At 49.6% G+C, this 11,438-nt stretch overlaps 4 protein-coding genes; 3 read left to right on the top strand and 1 right to left on the bottom strand.

The window, feature by feature from the left end:
- Positions 1 to 578: 578 nt before the first annotated feature.
- FFUJ_01420 (probable F-actin capping protein beta subunit) lies at positions 579 to 1,561 on the top strand (the record flags this gene model as incomplete). XM_023578906.1 has 3 exons in its annotated part: positions 579 to 607; positions 672 to 1,099; positions 1,170 to 1,561. 3 exons carry the CDS (start codon positions 579 to 581, stop codon positions 1,559 to 1,561), a joined length of 849 nt encoding a protein of 282 aa, XP_023424146.1.
- Positions 1,562 to 5,970: 4,409 nt separating this feature from the next.
- FFUJ_01421 (putative C-3 sterol dehydrogenase/3-beta-hydroxysteroid dehydrogenase) lies at positions 5,971 to 7,258 on the top strand (the record flags this gene model as incomplete). XM_023578895.1 has 3 exons in its annotated part: positions 5,971 to 6,172; positions 6,281 to 6,581; positions 6,634 to 7,258. 3 exons carry the CDS (start codon positions 5,971 to 5,973, stop codon positions 7,256 to 7,258), a joined length of 1,128 nt encoding a protein of 375 aa, XP_023424145.1.
- A 1,836-nt stretch (positions 7,259 to 9,094) lies between these two features.
- FFUJ_01422 (uncharacterized protein) lies at positions 9,095 to 9,724 on the top strand (the record flags this gene model as incomplete). XM_023578883.1 has 2 exons in its annotated part: positions 9,095 to 9,148; positions 9,218 to 9,724. The coding sequence occupies 2 exons, from the start codon at positions 9,095 to 9,097 to the stop codon at positions 9,722 to 9,724; spliced, it is 561 nt and encodes a 186-aa protein (XP_023424144.1).
- Positions 9,725 to 10,143: 419 nt separating this feature from the next.
- On the bottom strand, positions 10,144 to 10,742 carry FFUJ_01423 (related to cystathionine beta-synthase; the record flags this gene model as incomplete). XM_023578872.1 has 2 exons in its annotated part: positions 10,144 to 10,569; positions 10,668 to 10,742. 2 exons carry the CDS (start codon positions 10,740 to 10,742, stop codon positions 10,144 to 10,146), a joined length of 501 nt encoding a protein of 166 aa, XP_023424143.1.
- Positions 10,743 to 11,438: the final 696 nt, after the last annotated feature.

The following is an 11,438-nucleotide window of genomic DNA, read 5'->3' as shown; positions in this document are numbered from 1 at the left end:
AGTTGGGTAGAGGTTAGGGAGCTAGTGGTTACCTGCCTCTGGGCTGGGTTATAGTGTTATTCTGCTTTGCTAGGCATCATCAAGGGTTTGTTGTTTCTTGAGAGTGTTTTTGTCTCCATTAATTGACTTTCTTTCCTTTAACTTGTGGCTTCACAGCCTTACTCCCCGGTCAAGAGGAGTGTTAGTAGGTTTTAAGTGACGAGGCATTATTACTTGAACTGATAGAATCACTTCGGTATACGTCCAGTTTCCTATCGATTTTTAGCCTACCTTGGTTGATCTTCTGCCATAAACCTAACCTTTAATAAACTCGTAACGTCTGTAGGAGTAACTATAGGATCTAATCTTCCATGAGCTTAGGTACGGTACTAAGGTAGGTAGCTACCACTTACAAGGGCTTGCAGTACGTACTCCACACGGAGCTCCATGACCCCGCTACTCCATAACGTCGCAGAGCTTCACCTTGACCTGAGGACCGCCTGAACCACTAGCACCGTCTTCAGTACCTAAACAACAACAACCTTTCAATCTTACAGTCTCTCAATTACCGCTGCCAAAGCCCTCGAAAGTCCATAATCATGGCTGTCGACCCCTTTGACTCCGCTCTGTAAGCACTTCAAACCTCCCGCACAATGACGTCCTCCCCGTATCGCTGACTGTTCAATTTACAGAGACCTTCTCCGCCGTCTCAACCCTAAGCAGACGACAGACCACCTCAACGCCATCATCTCCATCGCGCCAGATCTGACCGAAGACCTTCTGTCGTCCGTCGATCAGCCCTTGACCGTGCGCCGCTGTAAGCAGACCGGTCGAGACTACCTCCTCTGCGACTACAACCGCGATGGAGACAGCTACCGCTCCCCGTGGTCAAACCAATTCGACCCCCCTCTGGATGAAGCTGGATCAGGCGGTGTAGGTGCTGGTGGTAACGAAGGCGCTGGCGAGGGTGCGATTCCGAGCGAACGTGTTCGCAAGATGGAGGTCAAGGCGAACGAGGCCTTCGATGTCTATCGCGATTTATACTACGAAGGTGGTGTGAGCAGTGTTTACTTCTGGAACCTTGATGACGGATTCGCAGGGGTCGTGCTTCTCAAGAAGTGTATGAAGTTCCCCTGACAAGTGCCATACTGTGCTCGAACCGTCAACGCTGACTACATATCCCCTTTTAGCTTCCCCCCAAGGCGGCAATTCCGAAGGTGTATGGGACTCCATCCATGTCTTCGAGGCAATTGAGCGAGGAAGAAGCACACACTATAAGCTCACATCGACAGTGATCCTGACCCTATCTACTGCTGGTGGCAACCTAGGCGAGATGGACCTTAGTGGCAACATGACACGCCAGGTTGAGCAGGATCTACCTGTTGACAACGATGATAGCCACATCGCTAATGTGGGACGATTGGTTGAGGATATGGAACTCAAGATGCGCAATCTCCTGCAGGAGGTATACTTTGGCAAAGCCAAGGACGTGGTGGGCGATCTCCGGAGCATTGGAAGCTTGAGTGAGGGGGCACGGGATCGCGAGGCTCAGCGTGAACTCATCGGAAGCATGAGAAGATGAGATGCGCCCAAACCGATTCACTCGATATTTTGAAGAGCAAGACCCTCGATAGACTGTCTCGAGATACATGTACTGCACCGTGGTGGCATCCTGTGCTAGTATTGACCTTTGATTGCACTAGGAGCGAGACTTGATAGATGTGCAGACTGATTGGCATACTCATTTTCTTTCATCTAGCGTTTGCATTGAAGGACTCGTGGCCATGACCAGGAGGTAGAGCATGACCCTTGAGCAGTGTCTAAACCCTATGATGACGGAAGAAATCACATCAACATGTTTATTGGACTTTGAATTCCAATATGATATGATAGCGTTGGCTCTGATCTCATGAATAATTACATGAGTGCTCTTGACCGGCCCGCTTTCCCGCAAATCACAGGCTTTTATCCGTAGATGACAAGATATTGACACATCCCAAGCAAGGCAGCCAGCTTTGGCTCAACCTACTTGTATAGGCTAGCACGATTAAGTGATACGAGCCTGACCCTGGACGTCGATCAAGTTCTTTCCCTCAAGCCAATGGGCTTGCTGGTCCGCCAGGAACTCATGGCCATCGACCGAGGATAAAGTCAACCGCGTGGGATGTCTGAATAGTAGATGACTTCTTGCCATGTGGGCTCTCAGGCTCAGGAGGACTACAATTTGTGAATATCTTTGCCCATATCAGTTCGTGGCTTTTCTTCGAGGTGGTCTTTAGCCCGTCATGCTCTGCTAGACGATAAATAGTGGCTTATCATAGTTGCAGCATACGAGCACCATGGTGCGCTAAGGACGTGGATTCAGGACCTTCTGAGTCAGGTAGATGACATGTTCTGCACTGCCGTGGAAATGCATTGACAGGCTGCGTAGTTAGCAGAAACCTCGCCGCTGCTTTCCACTGAGCCTATTACCCGATGCATTCTATATACCCAAGAGATGAAGGATGGTCCACCCTTGACTCGAGATGGGCGTGAGTTTGAGGCCTGGCTGAAGACGGGGAACCTGGTTGTATGTAAGACGCAGTGGTCATTTTCATGTCAGATATGATAGAGACAACGAAACCTTGGCAGGTAGGTAGCTGAACAGGAGGATCAAGGGTACATGAGCAGGGCGTTCGAAATCGTGGAACGTGTCCTGGCGATAGTACATACATATGAAAGGCAGTAAATCGAAGCCATGTTGAACGGTTGATCTGAGAGCGACAAGGATCACGATACTCTCGATTTCTCTTCTTTCCCATGTGCTCCATGGCCGCAATAAGGTCTGTGTTGTGCATCTGACATGCATGTTCGCTGTGAGGCTGGAGTGAGGTGCACTTAGGTACCTGAACCTCCCGGTACGGCAGGTACTGACTTACCTTACCTTAAAGGTACTTAAGGTAGTACCTACATGAGATCGGTACCTACCCAGCTAGGTAGCTGTACCTGCCAACGCCCAGCATATCGGTACAATCTGACTGAGAAGGCATGATGGTGTCTTCTGCGCTCTTGACACTTGGGTTGGTTGTAAGACTCTGAACGACAGGTGGTTCAACTACCACAACCATTTTTGCTAGCTACTACAGTTGTCACCGATTCTTTTTTACTATCTCTTCTTTTCGTCATTGGTAGAGACACAAATGGAAGAATTCTAGAAAGGGCCCCGCATCATTATGTTCCTGTTCCTGATCTCGTTCCTGCCGCTTGCCACATGCCCACATGACAGACCCGTGATCTGCCCCTGAAATTCAGGTACAGCCGTACAGAACCGCTGGCAAGAATTTGTTATCACACATCCAAGCTTGGCGTCAGTTGACTAACTGTCGAGGTTACAGTACATATGTACAACGCTTCCAGTTCTGCCCGTCTGGCAAAGATCAAGATGGCCCTGTTGGCGGCCCGAACGGGATCTTGGATCGGCGCACATGCCGGCACCCAGCGCTAAAATCAGGTCTCTGGTGTACTGTATGCACTGGATGTATCGAGTGACAGTCAATATATCGCCAATCCTCACGAACAGTTACGGCTTGGCGTCTTGAAGGATATCGACCACGACCTGCAATAGTCTGGCACCATGGTATTCTTCGGTACTCTAGCATGACCAAAATAAGCCTCGTCGTTTATGTGTGCTCAGAGAATTGACACCCAATACGAACATGATTTGCGCTATGCTGGGTGCCAGATATGGATTTCAAACATTAAGCGCCCTCGCCAACCAAGTGCTGAGGTTTTTTTAATACTCTTACTCATGGCCCTAGCCATGGGGTAATGAGTTTATCATCGTTCAATAGTATTGGTAATTACCACAGATGAGGTCAGTCTGACCAGAGACTTTATGACTACTCCGTACAAGCAAGCGAAACCGTCGCCTAATATATATCACAAACGAAAAGTTCCCTCACAGGCTCACAGTTCCCTCTCGGCTCGACTTGAATTATGTCAAGCTGTTGACAACTCGTAGAGTGAGCAAGAAAATGCAAAGACCTAATAATGGTAGTCTCAGGCAAGGACGGCGGTCGTCATGCTCCTTGACCCTTGACCCCAGTCCCTGCTGTCGGCATGTCCCTGGTCCCTGGTCGCAGTGACAATGACGAACATGGAGGCCCACTGCAGGCTCGGTAGCTAGGTGCTAGGCCGGCGATATGATGAACGGGGGCACATCCTGCAAATCCGTCCTGCACCTCTGAATTAAATAACTACAGTAACTGTCCAGCCGCATGACCGCCAATTCGCATCAAGTCTCCGCCAGCTACGGCACGGTTACCCCCCACCGACCCAGCACTTTCAAGCCTTCTTTGGCCCTGACTCGCATCTTGAAATGTCATGTCAGCCTCTTGCCAAGTCTTCTTTGAGGAACTGATGGGAAAGAAGGAAGATTCGAGTCCATCTCGAGTTAACGAAGCGGCAATGGATCTCAGCTCAAGCCCAGAAAAAAACGACTGCTCTGACCAGAGCCGTGACCTGAGTCTAGGAATGGACTGATGGGAGTGGGCTCCCTCTTGACACAACTTACCCATGTACTGTACATGTACATCGGAGTAGAAAGACCCCTCCACAAGCCGCCCACATATGCATTCTAACTCATCTTTCAGGCCATGGCTAGCATGGCTCCCTTTGGTTTGCCGTGCATCTTATACATGCATGACCGCAAACTACCCAGATATGTATAACACTTAGTTAATATTAGGGCATAAAAGAAGGCGTGGTCGCCCACGGGATACTGTGAAACATGAGTCTCAGTCTCAGAAACGCTGATGGAATAACATGTAAGATGAGCAACTTCTTGGTGCCTGATATTCGGTAGGGCACAAGATCGAGCTTTTTGACAGGGCCTTTGACGCCCATAAACCCACAGCACGCCCCTCATTAAACTAGAGAGCAGCCAGCATCAAGACTTAGGCCCCTTTTGCTGGAAAAGGAGTCCACATTGCATCCCACTCACTCTTACACTGGCCGATTCTCCCCCTCGTCTTTCTCAACAAGAGATCCACTTCACAACCTCTTCAGTCTATCAAGTCCACCCCTCATCGACGGAATTTCGAGGGCCCCAAGGGTCTAGCTATTTCTTTCCAAGCTCACCTCAGGCTCGGTCGTGTGGCCTCGTCCAAGAAAGATTTGATCCAGAGTTGGGTCTCTTGACTTTAGTTCAGACCCCTTGTTTATCCATCGCTCGTCACAGAGAGCGGTTGGTGCGCCGCCTCGTGCCCTCGCAAAGTTGAAATTGCTACATCTGTTGATCGTGTTTCCCTCCACTCCCACCTCCCATCCCATACCATCCCGCCCATCTGGTTCCGTCTTCCGTCCGTCCTCCCGTTGCCTTCCCGCCTTGGATCAAACTTGTTCCCCTTTGCTCCCGCACATCGTCTCTACGCCGTCGCCGCACCAGCACTTTTGGGGCTCGATATAAAAGTGCTAGATCAGTGCTACTGTATGTCCGAACCAAGCACTTCCTTTGCCCCATGGCGCCCTAATATATACTTACGTGACTCCGTGCCAGGTTACGGCCCTCCTCTCGATCAAACTACTGTGCTAGGTCACTGCCCAGCCCGCTCTCTATCCACGAGAAACCCGAACCACCTCGCTTCGACCAACGCTAAATCACACCGAGTCGCATATCCGTCCACCTTCTGCACCCCGTGGTACCTCTTGGCCGGTTTCCATTTACTCAGCTACAACCTTCTACCCCCTGAAGCCGAACAATCTTGTCCTGGCACTTGGACTCAATATCTCCTCGCACAGCAACCATTTGTCTGTCTCGTTCACATTAGAAGCGAATTCCGCCAAGGCACCTCACTAGACCTGCAGAGCTGAAGCGTGTTTTATTGTACATTTCATCTATACCTTTCCATATATCGCCTTCGCGCCGCCGACGTCGAGGCACCTGCTCCGTCAACTTGACCCCACGTTTACGCACGATTATATCACGACTCGAACCACATAGCTCTCACGAACATGGCCGAGAAGCCTTCGGTCTTGATTATTGGAGGGCTTGGCTACATTGGCCGCTTTCTGGCCCTCCATATCCACCAGAACGAGCTCGCTTCCGACGTGAGGCTCGTTGACAAAGTACTCCCTCAACTGGCATGGCTAGCTCCTGAGTTCTCTGAAGCCTGCTCACAAGACAAATTCATGCAGGCTGATGCCAGCAGACCTGGTGAGTTTCTACACTGCTTACTCTGTTAACTGGCAGCCCCGCTTGCTGGTGCAGGTGGCTGCCTTATGTATGACTAGTTGGCTAACTGCATGTTTCCCCTCTTTCCAGAAGGATTGGCACGAATTTTTGACCGACCAGATGGAAAACAATGGGACTATGTTTTTAACTGTGGAGGTGAGACGAGGTACTCACAGGAGGATGAGGTCTACAAGCTTCGATCATTGAACCTCTCTATTGCAGTGGGCAAAGAGGCGGCCAAAAGAGGAGTCAAGGCTTTTGTTGAACTGAGCACAGGCATGGTGTACAAGTCCGACTCATCACCAAGCAAGGAGGGAGATAAACTCAAACCTTGGAACCGGATCGCTGTGTTTAAGTTGCAGGCTGAGGAGGAGCTTTCCAAAATTGAAGGGTATAGTGGGACCATGACTTTTGAGCATTCAATTCACTAATGCACAGTCCAGCCTCAACCTCATCATCGTGCGTTTACCGCACGTCTATGGACCTTATGCCTCACAGTGGGTCGCGACGGCATTGTGCATGGCTCGCACTTATCAACACCTTGAAGACGAAATGAAGTGGCTTTGGACCAAGGACCTCCGAACTAACACAGCACACATTGACGATGTAACACGGGCTTTGTGGGACATCGCAGCATGGTTTGATGCAGGCAAGGCGAAGTGGGACGAGGCCAGTATGGGCAAGATCCCGATCTTCAACATCGTGGATGAGGGTGCGACAAGTCAGGGCACCATCGCGACAATTATTGGTGATATCTTCAAGATTGAGACAGGTTTCCAGGGCCAGCTTATCAGCACATTTGCTCGACTCAACCTCGATAGTGTTGTGGACGATGTTAATGATGAGCTTCTGGGACCATGGGCCGACCTCCTCGCAGATGCGGGCATTACACGACCGGGCCCGCTGACTCCATTCATGGAGAAGGAATTACTCAAGGATACGGACCTCAGTATGGACGGAACGCGGCTCAAGACACTATTGGGTTTTGAGTACAAGAAACCTGCCCTCACGAAGGAGTTGATCGAGGAGGTGATCGAGAGCTACAAGAAGATGAAGTGGTGGCCTTGAGAGGGGCTGGCTGGGAAATGGTCGAAGACGACGACGTGACATGACATGATTTGTATGGCGTGCGTATGCATGCATGCATGGATGAAGATTCGCATTTGATTTTGGCTTGATTCTTGCATGAACTCGACTTAGCGACGAACCCGCCTGTTGCTGGAAGAGACGGACGATACCCGGGACGACAATAGCCAACGGCATGAGGGGCAGGGCCAACAAGACTTGACAGGGTCGAAGCTTCAGCTGGTTTAGTGTCAGATGGCAATTGGCGCAGCCAGCAGGTGATGGTGATGTCTGGGGAGGTAGATGAAGATGCTATACATACACGACCTGGACGCTAGGGGATACGGAGGGCAAAGGTCGTGGGAGATGAGTGTACCCAAGTCGAGGGTAGGCTAATAATTATAGGCAAATATACTAGTTACATGTTAGATGAGGGTTTCGCTGCTTGTGATGTCGGGCGTAGTTATGTGTACACAGCATTATTGCTCATGGAAAATCTTTCCGACAAGGGTAGGATGATCTGGGGATCAACCCCATATGAAGGATAGAAAAGAATGCTTGCCATGACTTGAGCCGAGGCTTGTGATGGTGACTAAACAACATGTGGAAGCGAAATGGTGAAGTTGGAGTCGCGATATCCATGCCAAGGTGGAGACTGAGGTTTGGCAATGCGGGGACAAGACTCTGGGGGAGAGTCTTGGTCGACGTCGTGAAATTTTGAGAATATGAGGGTTTGACGTTTTGGGGTGATGCTGCCATCCATGCCAAGTGAATAAGCACCTACTGCAAGGGGCAATGTTATATGATGAATAAGAGAAGAGGGAGGGAAGACGTCATTCTTGCAACGACGACTGACAACTGAGACTTGTATAAGGTGGTACGGAGTCTCTAGGGAATCTACTACACGCCTAGGTACCTAGTAGTCATTCATGGTGAGTTGTCATGACATGATGCAAGTAAAGCATCCATGTGTTGTGGTAAAATGAAGGGGATTCTGATGGCCTCCATTTCCAGAGCCACCCACCGGGATCAAAGAAAAGTCCGCTTCTTGGCAAATCCGAAGCTACCTAGGTATTTTACGGATAATTACTCTACAGTATGCGCATTCGCGGCTCAACTTCCTTATTCGAATTATTCCCGTCATCTCAAGTTTCGAATGGGATTCCTGTCTCGTCTTTTGTCTTGTGCCATCGCCGCTCAGCCTCTTTTTAACGTAGCTTTCCCCCGCACTATAGACAGCCATTCATAGATGCACCCCTACTATCTGTCTTGCGAAGATTGAACACCTACTATTTTGGTAAATGCTTAGAAAGATAGCTCGAACTGGGCCGTGGTTTTCTTTACAGAATTCAATGAAACGTGACTCTGCGATTACCCATGGATGTTTTTGACCTCGGCGATCATGCGCCTCTCTCGGCGTTGCTTGTGATAAACAAACGCAATCATTCATTCACTCAGCCTCGTTGTTTGCAAACAAAAGATAGGTATATAAGGCAAGACTCTGCAGGGCCTAGGGGCCAGTTGTCTGGTTCGACATTGAACTTACCTGCCTACCTACCTACCTTATACTTCCCACTCAGTGAAAGTGTTGCGTGTCTCAACTGTAGGTACCTAGTACAGGTCATTTATGGCGTGTCTAATATTCTGAGGAGGGACCATAACATCTGCGAGCTCTGAATCCTTGATAGCGTCATTTCGATCCACCATCTGCCAGCAACGCAGCCTTATTACTTATCAATTCCACCAACGACCTACCAAAGGTCTTTTCTTCCTCGTCAAACAATATCTACACGAATACCCACATCTTGATATTCCTATCAACCACAACGCAACACAACAATGGCTGCTCCCGCCGAAAAGACCACTTCTGACCTCAGTGGTAAATGGGTTCTCGTATGCTGCGCTCCCCCGCTTCAACATACTATACCCCTGTATCTTGCCACTGACACTGGTTCGCAATAGAACAAGACTCTCTCCGATAGCTCTGAGCCCATCCTCAGCTTACAGGGCATCGGATACCTCACTCGTAAGGGAATTGGCTTGGCTACCATCACCCTTGATATCAACCAGTACAACGCCCCTCCCAAGCCCCCCAACACATCAACCGACGTTTTCACCCACATCGACATCACCCAGTCTGCCTCTGGCCTGAGCAGCACTCACGAGAACCGCTGCCTCGACTTCAACAACCGCGAGCACACGGACTGGCTCTTCGGCACCGTCAGGGGTCGATCTAGGTTCGTCACTCTTGATGAGATTGAGGAGGACTTCCTCAAGACTGGCTGGCTTACCGAGGGCGATGGCAAGTTCATCCAGAGCATCGCTGAAAGCGTCGACAACGGCTGGGTCGCTAATCAGATCTGGGGCTTCGAGGAGATCAACGGCGAGAGGAGATATGTGAGGCACATCTTGGTGACCAAGGGTGACAAGAAGGTCACCGCCAAGCTCATCTACGACTACCAGGCTTAGAGATGGAGTTGCACCCGAACATTACTTGTCCTAGTATAGACGACTGACGGTAACAATGCTTGTTTATCGCTCAGTGACTCATGCAATAGTTGCTTATGAGACAAATATAATTTGACAGACCGATACCAAGTCATCCTAAACTGAGTTTCTATGCACCAGTTGCACCACACAAAATTTGTGTTCGCAAATGTGTATTATCCCTTATATCGCGCTATGTTGAAAGCAGCTTTCCTGCCTGGCCGGCTGTTATGAGCCTACCGTGGCCCCCCATGATACTCAGGCCATTATTTCCCAAACGCCCATCCATGATGCTTGATTCTTGGTTTCTTTTGCTCCTTGCCCTATATTCCCGCGACCTTTGTTCCTCGGTATTTGGGTCCCAGCTCTGGCATTGATATCACATGCTAAAAATAACCACTTTACTCGGGTCTTCGTTTCACAAACTCCTCGAGGTCCTGTACTGTCGCGACGCCCAAGACAAACCTCCTCTTCTCATCCGTGATAACGGCAAATTCCTGCTTCCACGGTCCATCAGGTGCGCCGCCACGGAAGAAGCTCTCAAGCTCCTCGAGGGTCGTCTCCATGGTGATGACCTGGTAGGTACGGCCCTTGCGCTGGAAGCGTGTCATGGCGGCTGAGAGCTGATCTTCAGGCTTGACCTTGCCTGAGTCGAGAAGGGATTGAAGGTGAGGAATGGATATGTAGCCGAGCAACGCGCGCGTGTCGGCATCGACGATGGTGAGATGCGTGTAGTCGCGCTCAAAAGCGGACATGAGGGCGAGGGAGATGGCGTCGGAGGGGTTGAGTGAAAGTGCGGCTGGAGGGTCGAGGTCTTCGACAGTGGCCTGTGATGTATTAGCCATAAGTCTAAGGATCAGTATTCTCCATAGAAGCTATATGCCTATAGCCCGGAGCGTAAAGTGGTGTCATGAGAAGCACATACCCCACGATATCGAGAAGACCACTTTGTAACCAAGGGCTGTGTCGCACCTGATGTTGTGGCGGTAGCGGTAGCCATTTTTATATACAATAGCTCTTCTAAAGAGTGCGAGAAAAGAGGTTGGCAGTGATTGACACACAAGTTGGTTCAAGTTGAAAGTTTGGGGAGTTGAGGCGATCGCGGGGCAGGATTCTGTACGGTCAGTCACCTTTTGGGGTCACGCAAAAAGACTCTAACATGGTGGGGCAGAGAGTAAAAAATGGGAGCTTTTTTGTTAGCATCATGACATGGGTCATTTCAACGGTGAATCGACAAACACTCCTCTATCAGCCAAGAGACTCTATGCCTGGTGTTACTACAACTATTTACTCTAAGACTAGGGGCATAGGTAAGGTAGTTTGTTGTCAGCTTGACAATTAAATATGCTTGATTCGAGATGACAGGAATATGACGGATATAACCGGGATTGTGCCTCATTTATTCTATCATCCTATATATTTGATACGTAGTGTCGAAATAAATCACACATCGGGATTTAATGACAACAGAGCTCCAGCTAGTATCTCCACAGCTCCGGGAACAAGCCCCAGCTGCAGGCCGTGGATCTTCCCGCTAGAGTTCATAATTAGCGTTCAAAAGAGATCCATCCAAGTTAATAAGTGGAATATATGTGTATGTGTCAAAGGCGAAGCAAATGGTTGAGCTATGGTGGGAACCAGTACCTAGGTACCTATTCAGAGAATGAATGGCACTGCATTGGTGAAATAAAACCAC

The sequence above is a fragment of the Fusarium fujikuroi genome, chromosome FFUJ_chr01 (assembly GCF_900079805.1).
Source record: "Fusarium fujikuroi IMI 58289 draft genome, chromosome FFUJ_chr01".
NCBI lineage: Eukaryota > Fungi > Ascomycota > Sordariomycetes > Hypocreales > Nectriaceae > Fusarium > Fusarium fujikuroi.
The sequence above is the reverse complement of the archived record's forward strand: the minus strand, read 5'-3'. Positions and strand labels throughout refer to the sequence as shown.